The 25,220-nt window shown below is 41.0% G+C and overlaps 1 protein-coding gene across 3 annotated transcripts in view; it reads right to left on the bottom strand.

Annotated features, from left to right (window-relative positions):
• Positions 1-13,580, bottom strand: part of LOC120086144 (nudix hydrolase 3) — an 88,805-nt gene extending 75,225 nt beyond the window's left edge. The window contains exon 1 of one of the 3 annotated variants that reach the window (XM_039042611.1): positions 13,396-13,580. In XM_039042611.1, the coding sequence (XP_038898539.1) occupies positions 13,396-13,475 (80 nt within the window). In that variant the 5' untranslated portion in view covers positions 13,476-13,580. Of the gene's footprint in view, positions 1-12,977; positions 13,139-13,395 lie in introns of those variants that run through there. The other 2 variants (XM_039042612.1, XM_039042614.1) reach the window with 2 other exon arrangements.
• Positions 13,581-25,220: the final 11,640 nt, after the last annotated feature.

Raw genomic sequence — 25,220 nt, 5'->3', positions numbered from 1 at the left:
GAATAACAGACTACCTACCTATTTTAACTAACTCACTCTTAGCTCACTTACAAACTCTCGGTACACCATATTCCACCGCCCTAAAATCAAACTCGGCCTCGAGGATGACAATTAGGACGCCAACTGGTAGTCATCGAGGGGAAAATAAGGTTTGAGATCAGCAACATTGAATACTGGATTAATACGTAGGTCATAAGGTAACTCAATGCAGTAACTTGGTTTGGCCACCAATCTGCGAATGAGAAGTAGGGCTTAAATGCAGTCTTCCACTCATCCCTCGACCTCATTCTAATCTGGTGGTATTCACTCTTCAAGTCCTCTTTTGAAAAAATCAAGGCTCCTCCAAGTAGATGAAGTAAATCACTTATTCTAGGGATTGGGAAGCTATACTTCATTGTAATCCGGTTGATAGTTCTACTATCAACATACATCCTCCAACTACTATCTTTTTAGGGGTAAGAGTTAGCACCGCACATGTGCTAAGGCTTGGTTGAATGTGCCCCCTTTCAATAATTCTTCAATATATTGGTGGAGGATCTCATACTCAAACTCATCCTATAGTGAGGAAGATGAAGGATTGTAGCATCCGGAACCAAGTCAATGTGGTGCTGAATGTCTTCACTGTTTTTTGTACTTTTTCTTTTCAACCACTACAAGACCCACTCTCTCTCTTTAACAAACATTTTGCAATGTATTTGAGGATTACATCCCCCCCCCCCAACACTCTCTCCTCTCTCCTCTCCATTTCAAGCTCTTTCCCTTCCTTCCGATCTTTTTCTTCCAGTCCGACCACCTTCCTAACATCTCCGTTTATTTCCCCTTTTCTATCCTTACCTCTATTCTTTATTCGGAACTATGGAGGTGAAAAGTTGTACTATTATTGATCATTTCTTCTGTATGTGGCAAGATGGCAACGAATTTTTTGTGGAACATATGAAAAGAGGTCAGAAAGTATTCTTCTCAGTGATGATGGCAAAGTGGCTCGATATCAGCATGAAAAGGTTATTAAGCGGTCTGACTTTTGAGTTCTTTTTACTTAAGGAAAGAGTAGATCAATATGTAATCCGACTTTCAAAGTTTCGTAACAAAGAACGGTGGTTTGTGAAGTGTGCGGTCTGGCCTTCAACAGAAGGAAGGAAGAACATTCACATTCCTTATGGAGATGACAAATCTGGTTGGCCAGAGTTCAAAGAAATGGTTAGTTTTTGTATTAATAAACCTCTGGCCTTGACTGATCAATCTGAAAATATTCAATATCCAATCACGAGGAAATGGCTAGAATATGATGCTGAGATGGGTAAACGAAAGTTTATTGCATCAACTGATGTTTTGGACAAAAAGAGATCATATGCAGAAGTAATTAAACAAGGTGATTCAATTTTTAAGCATACCCATGTTAGTCCTTCATCATTTTGGGTTAAGAAGGAAACAGAAGTGTTGAACTTGAGTTTCAATTCCTTATTTGTGGTTTCTAGATTGTTTGCTCACAGTTCATGGTTGGATGTGAAGACTGCTTTGGAGGATCATCTTCATAATAGAGTTTTAATCAATCCATTCATGGATGACAAAGCATTACTGAAAATTGATATGAATCAAAAAAATTTCAAAAATATTGGAAAGTGGCAGCGATTTGGCAATCTTCATCTAAAGGTGGATGTGTTGGTCAAACAGGGCATTTTCTAGACCAAACTTGATTTATAGTTATAGAGATTGGATCCGTATAAAAAATTTACCTCTGGCATATTGGAAAAGTTCAGTCTTCAATGCAATTGGGCAACAATTAGGAGGTTTGGTTAGCATTGCATCCCAAACTCTTAATTGTTTGGATTGTTCTTCAGCTATAACCAAAGTTGAAAAAAATGTTTGTGGTTTCATCCCAACATCGATGAATATAAAAGATTTTAATCGTGGAGATTTTACCATCATTTTTTAGGCATTAGAAGACCAAAAAAATTCAAGCTTTAAAGTGTTCAAACTTTGTTAATTTATTAGAGTTTGATTCTTCAAATTCTATTGACCAAGATCGAATTTTAAAAGCTTTGAGAGATGAAATGGATTTAGAAAAAGAGAAGTTCATGGAGTTTGTTGTGGGATCGATGAAAAAGTTGCAAATTCTCTTGATGCGGAGATGGTTCATATGAGATGCACCAAGCTTTTGATCGAGTAGATTGGGATTTTTTAGAAAAAGTGCTGAATTTAAAAGGCTTCACTGCTAAATGGATTCAATGGATCATGGGGTGTGTAAAAAATCCAAAGTTTTCAGTCTTTATTAATGGAAGGCCACGTGGAAGAATTTTTATTTCTAGAGGTATTAGACAAGGAGATCTTCTCTCTCCTTTCCTTTTCCTTTTGGTTAGCGAACGGTTGAGTATCCTTGTTGATGTAATACATGAGAAAGGGAATTATGAAGGCTTTTTAGTTGGCAAGGAAAAAGTTCATGTTTCAATCCTCCAATATGTTGATGATACATTACTATTTTGCAAAGACGATGAAAAAAGTTTGAAGACATTAATTAATGCCATTGATTTATTTCAATGGTGGTTGGGACAAAAGGTTAATTGGGAAAATCTGCTTTATGTTGAGTTATTTATTTCAAGTTATAAGGAGTATTCATGGCAGAATTTTTGGTGATTGGAACACTCTAGGAAAGTCCTTTTGTAGTCTTCGAAGTCCTTGGATTAGCATATCAAAAATCTGGTTGAAAGTAGAAGCCTTGGCTGTCCTCAAACTGGGAAATGGTAGCAGAATTGCCTTCTGGCACGACTCTTGGGCTGGTAATTCACCCCTTAAACTCAGTTTTCCCTCTTTATTTAGAGCTGCCTCTATCCAAAATGGATCATTGGGATTCTAGAACCCTATCTTGGTCTTTACCCTTCAGAAGATTGCTAAAAGATGAAGAAATACCAGACTTTCAGACTTTGCTTCTCTTGATTTCCAATCTAAAGCCCTCTCTCAGACCTGACTATCGTTCTTGGTCCTTAGAAACAAGTGGTTTATTCACAGTAAAATCTATGTCTAACCATCTTTCCTTGGCCTCACCTATTGACACCCACCTTTTAAAAGCTTTGTGGAAGACCAATAGCCCTCGAAGAGTGAATATTACAGTCTGGATCTTGCTGTTTGTATCCTTAAATAGCGCATCAGTTCTGCAACACAAGCTGCCCTCCCATTTTATTTCTCCGAATCAATGTGTTTCATGTAAATCAGCAGGAGAAGACTTGCAACACTTGTTCTTTGACTGCTTCTTCGCAAGAAATTGTTGGTTAGTCCTTTTTAAATCTTTCAACATCAGTTGGGTGTTCGACTTTACTTGTAAACAGAATGTTCAGCAGTTACTCACGGGTCCTATCCTCAAAAAAGCCCCAAATCTGATTTGGTGCAATGCAGTAAAAGCAATATTAGTTGAAATTTGGTTCGAAAGAAATCAAAGAATCTTTCAGGATAAAGAACACACTTGGTTCTTCCGCTATGAGGCCGCCAAACTTAATGCTTCTCAATGGTATTCTCTTTCAAAACACTTTGAAGCCTACTCACTTCAAGATTTATGTTTGAATTGGCAAGCATTCATCTTCCCAGTTTGATTATGTTTCAAAGAGAAGGATCATTACTACCCAAATTTGAAGACTCAAGTAGCTAGGTTTATTTTATGATTCTCTTGTTTTCCCTCTTGGTTTGTAATTTGGCCATCAAAAGAGGACGTTTTTTCTATTTTTCAAATCTCCTGTAAGTTTCATATTTTCCATCTTTGTCTGAGTTCTATGGATATGATGAGGACGCTAAGGGCGTGTCAACCTAGTTGAGATGCCCGGGTGCGTCTCCTGATCCCGTATCTTGTATCGACCCCATTCAAGTACACATCTCTTGTACTCTCTTTTTATGAATTAATAAAAAGTTTGTTTCCCTTTAAAAAAAAAAATCCAAAAGAAATTAGAGGCAGTCCCAGTGAAAGACTTCAGACCTATCAGTTTATCTAGCCAAAGTTCTTGCAGAAAGACTCAAGAAAGTAATGCCTAGCCTTATAAGCCCAACTCAAAGTGCATTCATTGAAGGTAGACAAATACTTGATCCAGTCTTAATAGCTAATGAGGCAGTAGAAGATTACAGAAGCAAGAAGAGAAAGGGTTGGATTTTAAAGCAGGATCTTGAAAAGGCTTTTGATAGAGTGGATTGGGATTTTCTTGAAAAAACCCTTCATGAGAGGAACTTCCACCCCAAGTGGATCTCTTGGATTTTGGGTTGTATCTCTAATCCAATGTTCTCCATCTTCATAAATGGAAGACCAAGAGGAAGAATTAAAGCTACAAGGGGAATTAGACAAGGTGACCCCCTCTCTCCCTTCCTTTTCCTTTTGGTTAGTGATTTGCTTAGTGTATTGGTTGACAGAATCCAAGAAAAAGATCTATTTGAAGGCTTTATGGTTAAGAAAAATAAGGTTCAACTCTCCATTTTTCAATTTGGTGATGATACTCTACTTTTTTGTAAGTATGACGATGACATGCTAGACAATCTTAGAAAATCCATTAATTTGTTTGAATGGTGCTCCGGTCAGAAAGTTAATTGAAAAAAATCTGCCATTTGTGGGATAATATTGAAGATTCCAAGTTGAGGGCAGTAGTTTCAAGGCTGAATTGTCAATTAGCACACCTTCCATTCTTATATTTGGGCCTTCTTCTTGGGGGATATCCAAAGAAATTGGATTTTTGGCAGCTGGTCATAGATAAAGTACACAAAAAACTTGACAAGTGGAGAAGATACAACTTACCAAGGAGTGGAAGAGCTACTTTGTGTAAATCAGTCCTTTACAACCTTCCAACCTACTACATGTCCTCTTTTTTGATGCCTGAAAAAGTGATATCAGCCATAGAAAGGACCATCAGAAACTTCTTTTGGGAAGGCCATAAAGGTGGAAAGATAAACCATTTATCAAAGTGGGAGCTAGCTTCTAAAAGACAGGCAGATGGGGGTCTCGGGCTAGGAGGCTTGAAAGCTAAAAACTTGACTCTATTAGCCAAATGGGGCTGGCGGTATATGAAAGAACAACCCTCCGAGTGGAATCAAGTTATTACAAGTATCCATGGCAGCAGCCAATTTGGTTGGCACACATCCGGCAAGGTTCATTGCAGTCTTCGAAGTTCTTGGATAAGTATTTCAAGATCTTGGTTGAATGTTGAGAATTTGGTAGCTTTTAAATTGGGAAATGGAACCAGGATTGCATTTTAGCAAGACCCTTAACTGGATTCTTCTCTTCTAAAAGACAAATTCCCTTCCCTATTTGGCTTAACCACCCATCCCAATGGTTCAGTATCAAACTATTGGGATTCTCACACCTCTTCATGGACACTTAACTTCAGAAGAGCCCTAAAGGAAGATGAGATTCTAGAGTTCGAACGTATTGATTAGACCCCATAAGCGGGACCACCACCCCATAGCATGTTGCCACCAGAAGCAGAACCCCATATTTCTTCTAGCCTTGTTGGTTAAGCAAGATTTAAACAGTAGGCAAGATACTCGCCTTTGGTCCCTTGAAAATAATGGCCCCTTCTCAGTTAAAACACTAGTAAACCACCTTTCTTTGGCCCCTCCAATTTCAGCCAGCCTTCAAAAGGGTCTTTAGAAGACCAACAATCCTAGGCGAGTTAATATAACAATATAGATAATGCTTTTTGGAGCCCTTAATTGCTCCTCAGTGCTGCAACGAAAGCTGCCCTACTACTATATTTCCCCCAATTGGTGTATCCTTTGCAAATCAGCTGAAGAAGATCTCCAACACCTATTCTTCGACTATATTTTTGCCTTTAATTGCTGGAGAGAATTTCTCAATTGCTTCAACACCTCTTGGGTCTTCGATAATTCATTTAGAAGCAATGTGCAACAACTACTTTCTGGTCCATCTCTCAAGAAATACTCTAATTTACTTTGGATTAATAGGATAAAAGCAGTGCTGGTTGAAATTGGGTTTGAAAGAAACCAAAGAGTGTTCAATAGTAAGGAAACTCCTTGGTTTGCTCAATTTGAGGCGACAAAGCTCAATGCTTCTCTTTGATGCTCCCTTTCTAAATGTTTTGAAGCCTACTCCTTACAAAACATGAGCTCAAATTGGCAAGCGTTCTTACAAATGGAAGCTTAGTTGAAGATCCGTTGGATGTGGCAGCAGATTTAAACTTTCTTTTGTAATCTCAATTGTTATAATTTCCTTGCTGTATTCTTAGTTCTTTGCAGCTTCAGTTTGTGAAGCTTTTACTTGTCTTTTTCTCATTAATATTAACTTTTTGCTAGCTTTTAAGGGCTCATCAGTTTTGTTGGATATGATGAGGGTGCTACGGGGGTGTCAACCTAGTTGAGATGCCCGGGTGCGCCTACTGATCCTTTGGTTTCCTTCTTGGTTATTTGCATTCGCCTTTATTTCCAAGTACACATCTCTTGTACTAAATCTTAATGATTAATAACGGTCGTTTTCTAAAAAAAAGCTCACTCGCTTCAGTTATGGATTAATGCAGCTAAAGCAGTTTTGACAGAAATTTGGTTTGAGAGAAATCAACATATTTTTCAAGAAAAGTCTCTTCAATGGTTTGACCGTTATGAAATTGCAAGAGTTAAAGCTTCTTTTTGGTGTTCACTTTCCAAGAATTTTTTGGATTATTCTATTCAAGATATTTGTCTTAATTGGAATGCTTTCATTCATTCTATGTAATAGTTTTTTTAGACACATGGTTTTCCATTGTATTCGAAATGTTCATTTTGGAGTATGGAGAGGATGCAATGGGTGTGTCAACCTAGTTGAGATAGTCTGGTGCATCTGCCGATCCCTGGTTCTTCTTATTTTTAGTAGTTTCTTGTAATTCGAGCAATAGGCTCTTTTCATTTCATCAATGAAAAGTGGTGTTTCCTTTTCCAAAAAAAAATGTATTTGAGGATTAAAATCTCCTTTAGGAGCAATCGGCACCATTTGAAGAACACAAGACACCCTATCACCTTCATCTGTGTCAATATAATTGGCTTCTTCCTCATTATCTTCACTGCATTCAGCCAACGAATCCCCTTCTTCATCCATATATGCTGCTGTTTTTTGTTGGGGACACTCATTAGACAAGTGCCTCGCTTGGCCACACCTCAAACATTTTCCCAATGTAGGCCAATTATAAGGATTTTGAACTTTATGCTCATAAACAACCTTTGTTTCCTTCTCACCAACCTCTTCTTGCCTTTCTTTATCCTCCTTGGATGAAATTGGTGGAGTAGGATGGTCCAAGGTACTATTTGCTCTTCTACTTACAGAAGCATCCCAATGAGCTTTTCTTGAAATTTTCTTGGAGCGTAAATCATTCAACTCCTCTATTGTTTCAGCACAATAAATTGCATCATCCAAAAAATGAAAATGTTGTAATTTTACCTTCTTTTTTATGTCCACCTGTAGGCCACCAGTGAATCTTGTAATTAGATGTTGTTCATTCTCCACCAAATTTGTTCTTGCTCCCAATCGGTGGAATTCTTTCACATAATCTACCACTTGTCAAGGCCCTTGACTATAGTTTTGGTATTGATTGTAAAAGGTCTGCTCATAATTGGGAAGAAGGAACCTCTGTTTCATCAACCCCTTCATTTTTTCCCACGTTTGAATTAGCCTCTTGCCTTGCCATTGCCGATTGATCTCCAATTGATCCCACTAAGTGGAAGCTCCCTCTTTCAACTTGAAGGCTACTGATAACTAATAGAAATGTAAATTATTGTAGCCTTTTATTTAGAATTATGAGGGCTAACAAGTAGAATATGCGGTGATTATTCTAAGAACTCATATGAAAAGTGAGCTTGCGTCGATCAGCATTGAAAATCTCGGCTAACCCAATATTATGCGTTATTCTGCGACAAAACGTCTATTTTCATAGCTATCGCAGGAACCGATCGCATGCGGTAAATCCCAGACCATCGCAAGGGTGATCGCGTACGTTCATCGCATGGATATTGCGGCTATTAACCGCATGCGTCCATCGCATAGAGGTTGCGGTTACAGGATAATAACCATAATAGAAGGGTGATCGCAAGGTTGGTGGAATGCGATGGTACTTCGGAAACCAAGCATGAATGCATACATTGGGAGTATCAAAAAGATGATGTTAACATTTCACCTACCACGCCGTTTGTAGCAGAGATTCAGAGTAGGTCCATCACGCCGTTAGTAGCAGAGATTCAGAGCAGGACCATTAATGTTGTCGGTGATTGAGCTCTATAAATAGAGCCTTAGAGCCCAACTGCAAATCATCCGAGCTTCTGCCTTAGAGCAGATCCTTGTGATCACAAATGAGAGCGTGAGAAGACATTCTTTGAGAGTTCTTTATTCCTTCAACTATTCCGAGTGACAACTGGAGCTTTGCCGAAGTTAGATCTCAAGAGAGACTACTCCACCGCCCATCCATGGCACCACCGACAGCCTTGACACACATCTGATGGAAGCAAGACATTGCCTACATCTAGCCCTCCATCTCTCTTCTATCTCTGTATTGTATTACATTTTGACTTAAGACATTAATACAATTTGTAATCAATGCATCTCTTTATTTCCTTCGACTCCATCTTCATTAACTTCTTCTTTATCCTCCCTTACTTTCATTGCAACGAACTAAGTAAGATTGCTAGAGTATTGCATACTTAATCATGCAGCATAGACATATGAAGCATGTAGCAAACCACCGAGAAGTGTACGTTGCGCGAGTATAGTGAGTAAATCCTCTTTGCTTAATGTAAGGCTATAGCAACGCTTGTCTATAAGCGGTCGCAATGCTTGTCTATGAGCTGACCAGCGACGACTAACTGCCCGAGAGGGTAAGTAGTAGAACTCACTAAGCAAAGTAAGCAGTGTTTCTAGAGATAGGAATAATCTTATGTCAACCATGCTTTGTGTGATCATCTTGTCTTATGAGTGCATCATTCATCATTTGGAAATACTTGAGAGAGTAGTCTCTAAAGACCAAATCTAGGCTTGAAAGAGTCAGATTCGATCGCATAAGCAAGAGTAGAAACTTAGGAATAAGTTCTATCTGCTATCTACACATCACATGCACCCTAGAAGTAGGATATGGTGGTATGCGGTCACCTTGTTTATGTGTTTAGATCGCATAAGCAAGAATAGAGACTTAGACATAAGTCCTATCGACATTATCACATATGCATCGCATGCGTATATATTTGTGTATAGCATGATCGCATAACTTGCGCTGGCTGGGGTTACCCTTGCTATCAAGCTTAATGATGCGGTGAAGTCATCCCCTCCACCATTTTATCTAGCATCTTATTACGCGTTAACAGTTGTTGCGTCTCTACCAACTCTCATAGTCATACTTCCATCGCTTAATCTGTTTAGCTAGGAGTAGGAGTAGCGCATAGTCCTTTAACTTCATTTTTATTCATCGCCGCAGACGCATCACTTCGCAACATTAGTTACAAGTCCCTGAGTTCGACCTCGGATCACCCCAAGAAACTTGCGATCTCATTATACTTGGCGAGAGAGCAAGAAAACTTGTGACGGGAGCGCATGGTCATTGCATATATTCTTAAACGCATATTGCATATCCCTTAGTCCAACTCATGACCATCGACGCATGGAGATCAATGCATATCATAAGACGCACACATATTTATTCTCCATTTTGCCACCCATCAGCTACCAAACGTACCTTTTTGTGATCCGGCGTATTCATAAAATCGAAAAAAATCTTAATGTTCTTGATCCAATTGAGGAATGTATTGATGTCACGCTTCCCATTGAAAGTCGGCAAGTCAATCTTCATTTTGTAATCATATGAGTCACCTTTATCTCTATACCTCTCTTCTCGTCGCCTCCTTGGAGCATATAACTCTTCTTCTTGATCATACTCACTCGAATAATCCCAATCTTGAAATTCTTGCTGCCATTCTTGCCTATTCAAACGTCTTCTTAGAGCTGCCTATGTAATCTTGGAGCTCTTGATGAATTTCTGGTTGAAATTGGAAATTTCTTGGCTGTTCAATGCCACGCTTACCTCTTCTTCCCCATTCTTGCACGAATGGTTGAGCGTTCTCTTGATTTTGAGGTGCTGCTACCAGCCTCTCAACCCTACGAGTGTGGGTTTCCATACTTTCTGGAATGCTAGTCATCGTTCCATGAATTCCCTCCAAAGAGTTCTCAACAGACAGCAAGTGTTGTGTTGTTGTTCTAGGAGAAAGTGTGGGGGTTTCTTCCATCTCTTGATCTTGCCACAGGTTCTCCTCCTCTCAGATGGGCAGCCCTTCTTCCCACCATCAGCCCAGATTCTTGGAGTGCTCGGATACCAATTTGATGTAATATACCAAAGGACTGAATTTGAATGAATGTAATTCTCTTCCTCAAAATGATGGGAGATGCTTTATTTATAGATGAAATAGAGTTACCAATTCAATAAAATTGATTAAATAAATCTTCTTTATCGTAAATGAATTGAATACATTAAATTTATTAAAATTGATTAAAAAGGTTAATGATTGATGTGGAATATCCATAGTGACTCGACAAGAGATATAGAATTACCAATTCAATTGAATTTATTAAAATAAATCAATTAAATAAATTTAATTTATTAAATTGATTAAAAAGGTTGCTTCTAATTTGGTGACTAAAAACCTAATTTGGAATATATGATTACAAGCTTATAGAGTAACAAACTAACTAACTACCTATTTAACTAACTCGCTTACAAACTCTCGGTACACCAGAATTCAAGAACAACCAATTCTCTAGCCTAGATAGTGTCATTTTCTTGGCTGTATTGTTGTGTCCTTATTCTATTATATTGAGATAGTTTGTATGGAAATGATAAGGACGCTAAGGGGGTGTCCACCTAGTTGAGATGTCTAGGTGTGTCTCATGATCCTTAGGCTTTTTTTGCTCATTGTATAATCCTTCTATACTTTGAGCATTAGTCTCATCTCATTACATCAATGAAGAGACTCGTTTCCATTTTAAAAAAATAATAATAATAATAATAATAAATTCCAAGAAAAATCAAGAGAGATCCTTTTGCTTGGGCTCCAAGGATGTGATGCCTATAAATAGGAGATGTGGTCTCATATGTGAGCCAAGCAAAGTAAGAAGAGTTAGAGAGAAACTTAGAGTGAAAAGTGCGTGAGTGTATTTTGAGAGAATGAAAGAGTATTCTCTCCAAACTGTCTTTCCTTGTAAATTTTTAGTAAAAGTTTTGTCTCTCTTCCTTTTGTTCCAATTTCTTCAACACCATAATCACACATAAAGAAGAAAGACTACCACCGATGTTTATGATCTTTCATTAAACTACTTTAACTTTTGATCGCAAAAGGCCCTCCTTAATCAAGAGTTGGGGAGTTGGCCTTTCTCTTGTCTTCACATCAGTTCACATCAATTGGTTGTTCTTTCTCCTAGTTATAGAGATTAACATTTACAACCCCTTGAAGCCTTGATTGATCAGGAACTTCCTTTCCTAAATCTTTGTATCCTCATTTGGCTTGTTCTCCAGTCTCCTCAATCTCTCATTATTTCTTCCATCCTTTGGTGCAAGCTCAAAATCCCCAAAAAGGTTTGATTTTTTGTTTGTTACATTAACTTGGGAAAGAATAACACTACAGATGTTCTACAGAAAGCCTCAAGTTCTAGGCTCGAATTACTGTGTTTAGTGTACTAGTGAGTTAGACAGAGAGGATCTCAATAAATTTTATGGTTGTGCCCTTTTACTTCCATAATTTGGAGTTGTATGTGTCAGAGTCTTGGTCTATCTATTACCTTTTGTATTCTTTGTCAGAAGACAGAGGAAGACCTGGATTATCTCCTTTGGGATTGTCAGAATGTGCGGGCTGTTTAGAGTTACTTCTTGCAGGAGTTTGATGTTCGAATTACCGGCCAAAGGGATGTTCATACGATGATCGAGGAGCTCCTCCTCCATCCGCCTTTCAGAGAGAAAGGTCGTTTTTTGCAGTTTGTTAGGGTTTGCGCGGTTCTATGGGTTATTTGCAGGGAGAGGAACAATAGAGTGTTCAGAGGTAGGGATAGGGTCTCGTGTGAGGTTTGGTCTTTAGCGAGGTTTCATGTGTCTTTGGACTTCAGTTTTGAAGCTTTTTTGTAATTCTTCTCTTGGTAACATTTTACTTAGTTGGAACCCCTTCCTTTAGTAGAGGTGTTTTGGTGGGCTTGTTTTTTGTATGCTCTTGTGTTCTTAATGAAAGTTGTTGATTCTGTCAAAAAATGGGGGGAAATCTATTACTTTTTAGATGATAAATGAGAACATTTAGGATCCCTCTATTCCATGGACTGGTCATATAATTTGGCAGACTAGATTCTGTAGTAACTCTAATTGAAATAGAAAATGTACTGATAACTTGGGGAATAATAAAATAAAGAAGAATAACTTTTTTCCAAAGTTTTCCAAACTTGTTGACAAGTAGTGTTGATATTATAAGCGAGAGCCTGAGAGCATAGATTGACCAACGCCATAAGCACCTAATCTTTTTGTGAATCAATAGAAGACAGAAGATTCACTAGTCGGTGGGTAAATCGTTGCAGCAGGGTTTCGATTGTGATCCATCAATGAAACCAAGTAACCTGTGAGCCTTCAGGATAGTAGTAAGTTGAAATTTTAAGAGTACGAAGTTCGAAGAATCGAGACATATAGACAACGTATTGCATATGTTGGAGAGAATAAAAATTGGAGAAAAGGCATGCATCTCGAAGAGCTCATCATTGTAGAGCTTATGGAAATTCATGGAAGGAAGAAGAAGAGAATCGTGGAAAAAGATAAAGAAAACCAAAGAGCCTGCATAAGAATATTTCACAAATTTAAAATACTTACAGCTGTATTATTAGATGAAGGGATGGGTTTGCAGACTCAATATACATAAGGACTTACAGAGACTTAACCAACAGCCTACATTCATATTCTAACAGAAAAGGAGACTAACAGATAACAGAGTACACAACTAAAATACAACTGATAATGGGTTACATGATACTCCTGAGCAAGCTCGAATCTAAACAACTACACGAGGTGCTACATATCCTGTTTGCAGCTGAGGGGAAGAACAATCCAAGGCAACAAGAAAGTAAATGACTTCTTCAGGTGTTCTAGCACTTGGTAGTGGGCGCAATTGAGTTTTACGCTGGAAGCTAGAAAACCAACACGTTCAGGGAAAGTCAGACACGAATTCCATCTAATAACTCAACCAAAAGGCCAACAAACATTAAGGGAATAAGACGAAACGTGTGATCATCACTGTCCCACCGTCTTGGTGGGTATGGATGACAATTTGGAAATTAATGAACTTGCATCAATCAGCAGTTTTGCGGTCTAAAATTTCAGGAGAACCAATCGAACATGAATGAAAAAAGAAAAAGAAGAATAAGCATACTAAAGAAAATCATGCCTGGGTTTGGAAAATCCAGTTTTCTCTCCAGTTTTGGTTAGGACGTCGAAATGCTCTTCCTGCGTATGAGGCTCCGCCATTGATGAACGTCAATTGAAAGGTCTAGATAGTAACCTTTGAATAAAACGTTGACACTTTTCAACTTTCACGTAACTTTATCGAATTTGGCAGATTCCTTTACCTATCCATCCTTCTCACTCTTTGTGAAATAATTCCATTGGATCAACTTGGGAAATTTATTCGGATGATCTACTTTTTGGATCCAAAATGTCAAATGACCCATTTTTAAGATAATGTCAATTGATTCTTGTCGATGTCATCGTCATATCAAATTACGTAAATTGTCCTCACCTCTTTGTCTTCTTACCCTTTTACTGAAAACCAACCAAAACTAAAAACTCTTCAAATTTCCCTAATGGCTTCATATTGATCATAAGCTCTGGACGGTTTTGCTGCGTTCTAAAATCCATCATTTGGGCTTGCAAACGATTTTTCTGCCACCAACAAATCGAATATGATCGGTAAGTGATTTCAATATATGCCTGAAAATGATCGGTAATGGGGCTTCATGAGTCGTTCTGGGTTTAGAAATACTGTGAACCTAGGTTTTTTTTATTCGTTTTTTGGTTTTCGATGTGTTATATGGTTGAAAGCGAGTAAAAAGAGATAATGTGAGCGAGATAAGTGAGAGTGAAATCGGCGAGAGCGATACTAGAGAGAGCGACCGGAAAGGGTGGGTTGTTCTAGGGTTTATAAATACTATGAATCTATGGTTTTTTTGTTTATTTTTTGGTTTTCGATGTGTTCTGTGGTTGAAGACGAGTAAAAAGAGAGAATGTGAGCGAGATTGGTGAGAATTACTAGAGAGGGTGACACCAAAGAGAGCGATACCAGCGAGAGCGATACCGGAGAGAGTGATACCATAGATAGCGATGCCAGCGAAAGCGATACATAATGTTTTTTTACAATTTTTTTCTGAAAGAGTTTACTGATTGAATCTTTATTTCATGCAGGAGTGATTTAAGATGTCAACACGTTTTCAGAATACCTGTAGTCGATCGATTTCCCGGTCAAGTAACGAGCTTGGCCCACATTGCTAATGTGAACAAGACTGTGAAGGAGAAACTTACCCCAAGGCAGCTAGAGATGTTCAACAGAACAGTTTTTGGGCGATTTGTAGACGTTGACATGGTGTTCAACAGCCCAATTATACATCATATGTTATGGAGATAAGTGAAAAGTACGAGAGTTAACTCAATCTCATTCTCTGTTGGTGGAAAGGTTGTCACTTTTTCGAATGATGATTTTTTGTTGATGACTAGTTGGTGGCGATCCCCTACGCGTTGATCAGAATGAGCAATCCTCATATGAACTTGCAATCAAGTATTTTGGTAATCGAGTGACAAAGGACACTTTACATGTTCGTCTACTAGAAGAAAAATACAAGGAGTTGGAGTTTGAAAATGACGAGGATGCTGTGAAGATCACTTTAGTCTACAACACGAAGGTTACAATAATGGGAAAGAATAAGCAGAAAAATGCAGTGGACCTTAAACATTTTAAGGACGTTCAGAACATAGAGTGCTACAACAGTCTAGACGGGGGTACCATTATTTGGGAGGGGAAATTTGATGCCCTAACGACTGCATTGAATGACAATGGTAGTTTATACAAGACGAATGTCAAAGGAAATAAAAATTATGTCATGAAATACTCTTTGCATGGATTTCCACAAACGTTCTAGGTAAATTTGCTTAACATAATAATCGTGTTGTTTGATTTAACATTACTATTATTCTTAATATATGTTAAATTTTATTTAGGTATGGACGTATAAAATCTTAGCAGCATCGATAGCTGGGAACATTGCGGAGCGAAAGAGCAAGGTAGCTTTGCCTTGCATATTACGATGGTCATGCTTCCACTCAGTGTCCTTCAAAGTACTCGAGAGAGACATATTCGAGTCTAACAATGTACATTTACTCTATGCACAATATGTTTATTTGGTTGTTCAATTGGCACTAGCCATTTTACTAGGTTGTTAATGCAGACAAAGCTTAAAGAGGGTATTGTCATGACCGACATTGAGAAGTTTGGGGATACCCCAATGGACAGATGACCTATATTCGATCTAGGTTCCAATGATGATAGTGCTGAAAGTGGCAGTAGGTCAAGTAGTGGGAGTAGTTCTGAAAGCGACGGTGATGATCATCGTGGAGGTAACAATGATGAATGTCGAAGGATGGAGGGAATGGATGAACATGAGCATTCTAAGCACGAGGATGTTGAATGTGGAAGGGTGGAGGGAGGGACATACACACTTAGTGATGATATGTTCCAGATGAGGAGGTACCAGACATAATCAATCCTCCCCTATGACTTGAAGACACAGACGGTAGAACCACTAAAGCTGCTATAGAACAACGCACATCTCTATGATCACGATCCATTTCATTCAATCCTATTGGTTGCTCATTAACATCTACCGAAGGACCACAACGTTGCTTTATATAACCACAATCTATATAATCAAGTCTAGATGATCTCTTATTACCAACAATTGAAATACCACCCAATTTTGTATCATCATAATTCATTTAATTCAATCTTGTTGGATTAGTGCAGTCGTTGTCTAGTGATAATGTTGATGGTACAATGTTGGTAGACAATGGAATATCATCCTCTTCCCGACGAAACTGATATGGTTCCTCGTATTGTCTATCCACAGTTGTATCATCATAACTCACATTTCCAAACCTCATTCTAATATGTTCATCTTAATTCGATTTTAGGGTTACAGGTAATTGAAGTCTACTAAGCTTTTCTCTGAAAAGAAGAAAGCGAACATCATCCTCGTTCCTTATGTATTGAGGAGGGGCTTCATATTCAAGCTTATATTTAACTCTCATTATAAGATCAAACTCTGAAGAACTAACATGTTTAACCTTGTAAATGTGAGATTTAAGTTCTTCATACTTCAATGTAACAGGCACAATGATTCCTGTCAACTCTCCCCCAATATACAAACTTTCATTATCATTCCAATCACCTCCATATTGAATAACTAGACACTTTTCTGTCATCCTACAAAGCAAGAGAACATTTGTCATTAAGTGTACAAGCAATTGAAGTGTACTCCCACTCTCTCTTAATCTTACTCTTTCTCTTAATTTCGCTCTCTCTCTCAATCTCGCTCTCTCTTAATCTCGCTTTCTCTTAATCTCTCTCTCTTTTACTCTTGCTCTCTTTCACTCTCGTTCTATCTCTCGCTCTCTCTCTCTCTCCCAATACAAAATTTCGTAATGCTACCTTTCCATAAATAACATGGCAAAAATAATGAAATAGACTCAAAATAATGAAACACCGTTTTGAAAAACCTGTTCCATTTTAAAAAAGCCTCGTCTTGGAAATCCTAGTTCAAAAAAACTCCGTTAAAAAAAAACACAGTCGAAAACCAGAGAAGTAATCACCGTTGAAATGGAGTTTAGAGTTTAAAGAAATCACCATTGTATTGTGTTTAGGTATTATTGATTTGAGACTTCAGTCGTGAAAATTGTCAAATTATTCGTACACCGACGAGTAATCACATCAAACTAGGTAATTTCAAGCGAGAGCGAGAGTGTTTAACCAGACGAGATAGAGACTTATAACGTGAGGCACTTGTATGGGAAATTTAGTAATTTGGTATGGCGATGATGTTAGCAGAAGGACAATTGCCATTATTTTTTAAAAAATAGCTCATTTGACATTTTGGGTCCAAAAAATGGGTCATTCATACAAATTTCCCGTCCAACTTCTTCTGTTTGTAATTCAATAAAAAAAAATCACAAAATAACCCAAAACCAAAAATTTTTCTACTAATGATCTCTTCCTAAAAACTTTTCTAGCACTGATCTTTTGCTCATGCGAAATTCCAAAATTGTCCCCAGTTTTAAAAATCCTTCAGACCGCTTGCGCGCCTCTACAAATACTTTGCGACAGGTCTCTTCACTTCATTTCTTTCATTTCCTTCTCAAAGCATTTATCTTCGAAGAATTTTCTCTCAAATTTGCTCTCATTTTCTCCTCAAACTCCAGTCGAGAACTTCTCGTAGGTTTCTCTTCGAACTTCATTGCCACCATCGTCGTGATTTGAAAGGTATGAGACTCTTTTCCTCGAAGAATGCATGTTGATATTCGAGGTTTGACTATCTTTTAGGGTTTAATCGCGTATTCGTTCGTAATCGATCATTGAGAGATACTAAGTGGTCAGATAGAGAATACTAAGCGAGCGTTTAAATAGTTATTGTGTGATCGTTTAGCTAACTGTTAGTATCGTTTAGATGTTTAGGGTTTATATCATGTGATCATTTAGCTAACTGTTATGCGATCGTTTAGATATATATTGTGTGATCATTTAAATTTATATCATGCGGTTGTTTAGTTTTCATTATGCGATCGTTCAGTTTTTGTTATGCAATCGTTTAGTTTTTCTAGACGATTGTTTATATTTGCTTGTAATGTACACGATTGTCAGATTGTTAAGATGGTCGTCCCTACTGAGAAATATTTTCCTACTACAATCGCTTGCCAAGTCCATAAAATTGCCCCTATGATTAAGAATAAGTTGACAAAAGAAAGATGAGACTGTATAGGAAAACAACTTTTGGTCCACTGTTGGATATAGATCTTGTTTTTAATGGACAACTTTTGCACCACTTTCTGTTAAGCAAGGTAGCATATGCGAACCCTAACATTATATCATTCAACATTCTATGGAAGAAGGTAATAATCTCCCAAGAGGATTTTAACTTGATAACTGGGTTGTGGCCGACTAGGAAAATAGTAGAAAGAGAAACAAGCGATGAAAGGCTGTGAAAACTCATTATTGGACCAAGGACCCAAATGGAAAGGATAGTTCTTGCAAGGATGTGGAGACTGCGTTTGAGAACTTCAATTTTACTGATGACGAAGATGCTGTCAAGGTTGCATTGACACTATTTATTGAAACGACGATGATTAGGAAAGACAAGAAAAACCCAGTTCGATGTGAATATATTTGGGATTGTCGATGACCACGACGTATTCATACATTACGACTAGTCTTCTTTCTTTTACCAACGTACATTGAATAACATGAAGACTATCATGTGTGGGAAGAAGGAGGCACATGATTCAAAGAAAGCAACAGGTGATCACCATGCCTCACATTACTGTATAAAGGGATTCATACTTGCTTTCCAGGTATGTACTTTTGTTTCTGATTCACTTTAATATACATTGAACCTATGTGTTATGTACGTGTAACAAAGTTTCCATATCGTAGGTTTGAGCTTACGAAATTTTTTCCACATCAAGTAAGTTCATAGCCATCAAAGATGAAATTCTTAAAATTCTTAGATGGACTTGTTCTCGTGCTCCATCTTATAAATCATTGAGCAATAAAGTTTTCCACCCAAAAAAAGTAAGTAACGATCACTTCTGACTTGTTCATTTGTTTATAGTTTCTTGCATTCTGACTTGCTCATTTATTTATGTACAGACTATTGTTGTGTCGAGACTTGTACCTAGCGTAAAAGAGATAAGGTACAAGAAGGACCAACCGGAATGACTTAATGTGGTTCCGGTTGTTGGAGCAAGAAGGATTGAATAGGTTGAACACTCAATCGATACCCATGAGTCCTTTGGGGGACACGAAGAGCAGGAACCCCATGTAGAAAGCTCTGAAAATGTGCAAGGTATAGGACCAAAACCACATATGCCGGTTCAGACTAACCCAATAGAGTCGGAACCACGTAGGCAATAGAAGTCTTCAAGGCATCGTCATTCTAAATCATACAAGATTCTCGGGGAGGAAAGAAGTTCGCAAAGATTTGGTGAATTTGACTACCATGGTCCATTAGATGGTAGATACATTTACTATCCAACATCATCTGATGGGCCAACAATTGAACAAAATAAAGATGATGGTCCATCGTCTGAATGAGGTTTCCATTTCTAGACGATAAGTTAATAATATTAAACAATTGTTTCGATTTTCTAGATGATCATTTAGGTTTTGTAAACGAATGTTTAGATTTTTTAGACGATCGTTTAGATTTTTTAGACGATCGTTTAGATTTCCTTTACGACCTCCCTCGACATAATAGTTCGTCCGATTTGTTCAGGATAGTAATAGTAATGAGGGACCTCGTGATGATAATAATAGTGATGGTGACAATAATGAGGGACCTCGTAATAATGATGATCCCCCTCAAACTAATGCAGGAGATCCCCCTCATACCCACCAAGAAACCCACAGTGTAGATGATTCCCCTTAAACTGATGCAGAATAACATGTCAATGAACAGCTAGTTGGGACGATCAATGAAGTCCCCACTGAAGCATTCAGTCTTAGGGGCCATTTCATTGCGGATTCAACAAAGGTTGTGGGAACATCAACTCATAAAGATGCTACTGAAGTCGAGGTACGACTATTGCATGAATTAGTCTTCTTAATATTGTATTGTCACTAGTTTATAATTTAAATATAGAAAATAAATGACCGAGAGCGTCAGAAAAGGAAAAAATTAGCCAAGTTCACACCTGAGTTGGTGAAAAGAGGGAAGAAGGGAGATTTTCATCCCTAATATTCTCAGCCATAATCTTCTCAGCTCCAATATTTTCAGCCCCAATTGCCCACAGTTAATCTCAACCCTTTGGTCCCTATACCTGACTTCCCCATAAGGACCGTTAGTTCCTATGACCCATGCTTCCTAGTCCCAGATGTTCTATGTAATGCATACAAAAGATGGAAAAACCATCATAAAACCAAAAAACGAGAAGCGGACGGTCATATATACCTTAAGGACCAAGGATTTCTTCAAAACGCTTGAGCAAAACACATGAGTGCTTGGAGACGTGAGTATTTCTGTTTATTCATTAATTAAGATCGATCATTCAGAAAATTAAGCCCGAGTCAGCCCAACTAGGCCCGATAGCCATTTGGGGCATCAAATGAGTTCTATTCGAAAAATCCTCTACGCGCACAACTTTCCATCGTTCTTAACTCCTGGTTTCGTTTTCGCGTTTCCGCCCGCCGGAAAGTTCGCGCACAAAATTTGGGCCCCAGGACACCCCCACCGGGTCTGATAGCCATTTGGGGCACCAAATGTGCTCCGTTCGCAAAATCATCTGCGCACACGACTTTTTTCAAACGTTCTTAACCCCTGGGTATGTTTTTGCGTTTTCGTATGCCGGAAAGTTCCGCACAAAAATTGGGCCCCACGGCAGCCCCGTCGGGCCCGATAGCCATTTGGGGCCCCAAATGAGCTCCGTTAGCAAAACCGTCTGCATGGCCAGCGTTTTCCATCGTTCTTAACCCTTGGGTCCGTTTTTGCATTTTTGCCCGCCGAAAAGTTCACGCACAAAAATTGTGCCCCAAGGTGGACCCGCTGGGCCCGATAGCCATTTGAGGCACCAAATGAGCTCCGTTCGCAAAACTGTTGCGCGCACAGCTTTTTTCCATCATTCTTAACCCCTAGGTTCGTTGTCGCGTTTTTGCCCGTCGGAAAGTTCGCTCACAAAAATTGGGCCCCGGGGCAACCCTGTCGGGCTCGATAGCCATTTGGGGCACCAAATGAGCTCCGTTCGCAAAACCGTCTGCGCGCACGACTTTTTTCAATCGTTCTTAACTCCTGGGTCCGTTTTCGCCCGCCGGAAAGTTCGCGCACAAAAATTGGGCCCAAGCTAGGCCCGCCGGGCCCGATAGCCATTTTGGGGCATCAAATGCGCTCCTTTCCCAAAATCGCTCGCGCGCAGGACTTTTCCATTGTTCTTAACCTTGGGTTCGTTTTCGTGTTTTCGCCCGCCAGAAAGTTCTACACAAAAATTGGGCCACGGGGTAGCCTCACCGGGCCTGATAGCCATTTGAGCCACAAATAGCTTCGTTCGCAAAACCGTCTGCCGCACACGACTTTTTGCCATTGTTCTTACCCCTGGGTTTGTTTTCGCGTTTCCGCCCGCCGGAAAGTTCGCGTCCAAAAATTGGTCCCCGAAGCAACCCGCCGGGACTGATAGACATTTGGGTCACGAAATAAGTTCCGTTCGCAAAACCGTCTGCGTGCACGGCTATTTTCCATCGCTCTTAACCCCTGGATCCACTTTCATGTTTTCGCCTGCCGGAAAGTTCGCGCACAAAAATTGGGCCCCGGGGCAGTCCTGTCGGGCCCGATAGCCATTTGGGGCACCAAATGAGCTCCCTTCGCAAAACCATTTGTGCGCATGACTTTTTTCGATCGTTCTTAACCCATGGGTCCGTTTTCGCCCGTCGGAAAGTTCGCGCACAAAAATTGGGCCCCGAGGTACCCTCGCCGGGCACGATAGCCATTTGGGGTACCAAATGAGCTCCGTTCGCAAAACTGTCTGCGCGCACGGCTTTTTTCCATCGTTCTTAACCCCGGGGTCAATTTTTGCGTTATCGCACGCGAGAAAGTTCGCGCACAAAAATTTGGTCGCGGGGCAGCCCCACCGGGCCCAATAGCCATTTGGGGCACCAAATGAGCTCCGTTCACAAAACCGTTTACGCGCCCAACTTTTTTCCATTGTTCTTAACACCTGGGTCCAGTTTCCTGTTTCCATCCGTCGAAAAGTTCGCCCACAAAAATTGGGCCTCGGGGTAGCCCCGTCGGGCCCGATAGCCATTTGGGATACCAAATGAGTTGCGTTCGCAAAACCGTTTGCGCGCACGACTTTTTCGATCGTTCTTAACCCTTGTGTCCGTTTTCGCGTTTTCAACCGCCGAAAAGTTCGCGCACAAAAATTGGGCCGCAGGGTAGCCCCACCGGGCCCGATAGCCATTTGGGGCACAAAATAAGCTCCGTTCATAAAACCGTCTGCGCGCACGACTTTTTTCCATCGCTCTTAACCCCTGGGTCCGTTTTCGCGTTTTCGCCGGCCCGAAAGTTCGGGCACAATTTTGGGCCCCGTGGTACCCCGCCGAGCCCGATAGCTATTTGGGTCACCAAATGAACTCCGTTCATAAAACCGTCTGCGTGCACCACTTTTTTCCATCGTTTTTAACCCCTTCGTCTGTTTTGCGTTTTCGCCTGCCGGAAAGATCACGTACAAAAATTGGGCCTCGGAGCAACCCCACTGGTCCCGATAGCCATTTGGGGCACTAAATGAGCTCGTTTTTGCCCGCGAGAGTTCCGCAAAAACATATTGGTTCCCCCCCCCGGCGGGCCCGAAAAGTTCACGGACAAAAATTGGGCGCCGGGGTAGCCCTGTCGAGCCCGATAGCCATTTGGGGCACCAAATGAGCTTTATTCGACAAACCGTCTATGCGCATGGCTTTTTTCCATCGTTCTTAACCCTTGGGTCCGTTTTTGCTCGCCAGAAAGTTCGCGCAAAAAAAATTTGGCCCCGGGCAGCCCCGCCGGACCTGATAGCCATTTAAGGCACCAAATGAGCTCTGTTCGCAAAACCGTCTGCACACGACTTTTTTTCCATCATTCTTAACCCCTGGGTTCGTTTTCACGTTTTCTCCCGCCGGAAAGTTCACGCACAAAAATTGGGCCACGGGGTAGTCTTGTTGGGCCTTATAGCCATTTGGGGCACTTAATGAGCTCCGTTCGCAAAACCGTCTGCGCGCACGATTTTTTTCCATCGTTCTCAACCTCTTGGTCCGTTTTCGCGTTTCCGCTCGCTGGAAAGTTCACACACAAAAATTGGGCCCTGAGGAAGCCTCACCGGGCCCGATAGCCATTTGGGGCACCAAATGAGCTCTGTTCGCAAAACCGTCCGCGCGCACTGCTTTTTGCCATCGTTCCTAACCCCTGAGTCCGTCGGGCCCGATAGCCATTTGGGGCACCAAATGAGCTCCGTTCGCAAAACCGTCTGCGTGCACGACTTTTTTCCATTGTTCTTAGCCCTTGGGTTCGTTTTCACATTTCCCTGTCGGAAAGTTCGAGTACAAAAATTAGGCCACGGGGTGGCCCCGCCGTGCGCGATAGGCATTTGGGGCACCAAATGAGCTCCGTTCGCAAAACGGTATGCGTGCACAGATTTTTTCCAAAGTTCTTAACCCCTGGGTCCTTTTTCGTGTTCTCGCCCGTCGAAAAGTTCGCGCACAAAAATTGGGCCCCGGGGCAGCCCCGCAAGTCCCGATAGCCATTTGGGGCACCGAATGAGCTTCGTTCACAAAACTGTCTGCGCGCACGACTTTTTTCTATCGCTCTTAACACCTGGGTCCATTTTCCCGTTTCTGCCCGCTGAAAAGTTCGCCCATAAAAATTGGGCCTCGGGGCAGCCCCGCCGGGCCCGATAGCCATTTAGGACACCAAATGAGTTGCGTTCGCAAAACCGTCTGCGCGCACGACTTTTTTCGATGGTTCTTAACCCTTGTGTCCGTTTTCGCGTTTTCAACCGCCGGAAAGTTCTCGCACAAAAATTGGTCCCCGGGGTAGCCCTATCGGGCCCGATAGCCATTTGGGGCACAAAATGAGCTCCGTTTGTAAAACCGTCTGCGCGCACGGCTTTTTTCCATCGCTCTTAACCCCTGGGTCCGTTTTCGCATTTTCTCCGGCCGTAAAGTTCGCGCTCAAAATTGGGCCCCGTGGTACCCCGCCGGGCCCGATAGCTATTTAGGTCACCAAATGAACTCCGTTCGCAAATCCGTCTGCATGCACCACTTTTTTCCATCGTTTTCAACCCCTTCGTCCGTTTTGCGTCTTCGCCCGCCGGAAGGATCGCGTACAAAAATTGGGCACTAGGNCCCTTCGTCCGTTTTGCGTCTTCGCCCGCCGGAAGGATCGCGTACAAAAATTGGGCACTAGGGCAGCCCCACCGGTCCCGATACCATTTGGGGCACTAAATGAGCTTGGTTCTGAACCCTTGGGTCCGTTTTCGCCTGCCGGAAAGTTCACCCACAAAAATTTGGCCCCGGGGTAGCCCTACGGTCCCGATAGTGATTTGGGACACCAAATGAGCTGCGTTCGCAAAATCGTCTGCGTGCCCAACTTTTTTCGATCGTTCGTAACCCTTGGGTCCGTTTTCGCGATTTCGACAACTATTTAGGGCACCGAGGTAGCCCCGCCGGGCCTGATAGCCATTTAGGGCACCAAATGAGCTCTATTCAACAAATCGTCTATGCGCATGGCGCCTGGCCCGATAGCCATTTTGGTCCGTTTTCGAGTTTTCGCCCGCCGGAAAGTTCGCACACAAAAATTGGGTCCCGGGGCAGCCCCACCAGGCTCGATAGCCATTTGGGGCACGTGTTTGCAAAACCGTCTGCGCGCACCGCTTTTTGCCATCGTTCTTAACTCCTGAGTCAGTCGGGCCCGATAGCCCTTTGGTGCACCAAATGAGCTCCATTCGCAAAACCGTCTGGACTTTTTTCCATTGTTCTTAGCCCCTGGGTCCGTTTTCGCGTTTCTCCCCGCCGAAAAGTTCAAGTACAAAAATTGGGCCGCGGGGCAGCCCCGCCGTGCCTGATTGGCATTTGGGGCCCCAAATGAGCTCCGTTCGCAAAACTGTTTGTGCGTATAGATTTTTTCCATCGTTCTTAACCCCTGAGTCCTTTTTCGTGTTCTCGCCGGTCGGAAAGTTCGCGCACAAAAATTGGGCCCTGCGGCAGCCCCGCAAGTCCCGATAGCCATATGGGGCACCGAATGAGCTGCTTTCACAAAACCGTCTGCACGCACGGCTTTTTTCCATCGTTCTTAACCCCGGGGTCTATTTTTCGCGTTTTTGCCCGCGAGAAAGTTCCGCAAAAATATTTGGTCGCGGGGCAGCCCCGCCGGGCCCGATAGCCATTTGGTGCACCAAATGAGCTTCGTTTGCAAAACCGTTTATGCGCACGACTTTTTT

Source organism: Benincasa hispida, chromosome 9 (assembly GCF_009727055.1).
Source record: "Benincasa hispida cultivar B227 chromosome 9, ASM972705v1, whole genome shotgun sequence".
Taxonomy (NCBI): Eukaryota; Viridiplantae; Streptophyta; class Magnoliopsida; order Cucurbitales; family Cucurbitaceae; genus Benincasa; species Benincasa hispida.
Note: the sequence above shows the minus strand (reverse complement) of the source record. Positions and strands in the feature narration are given on the sequence as shown.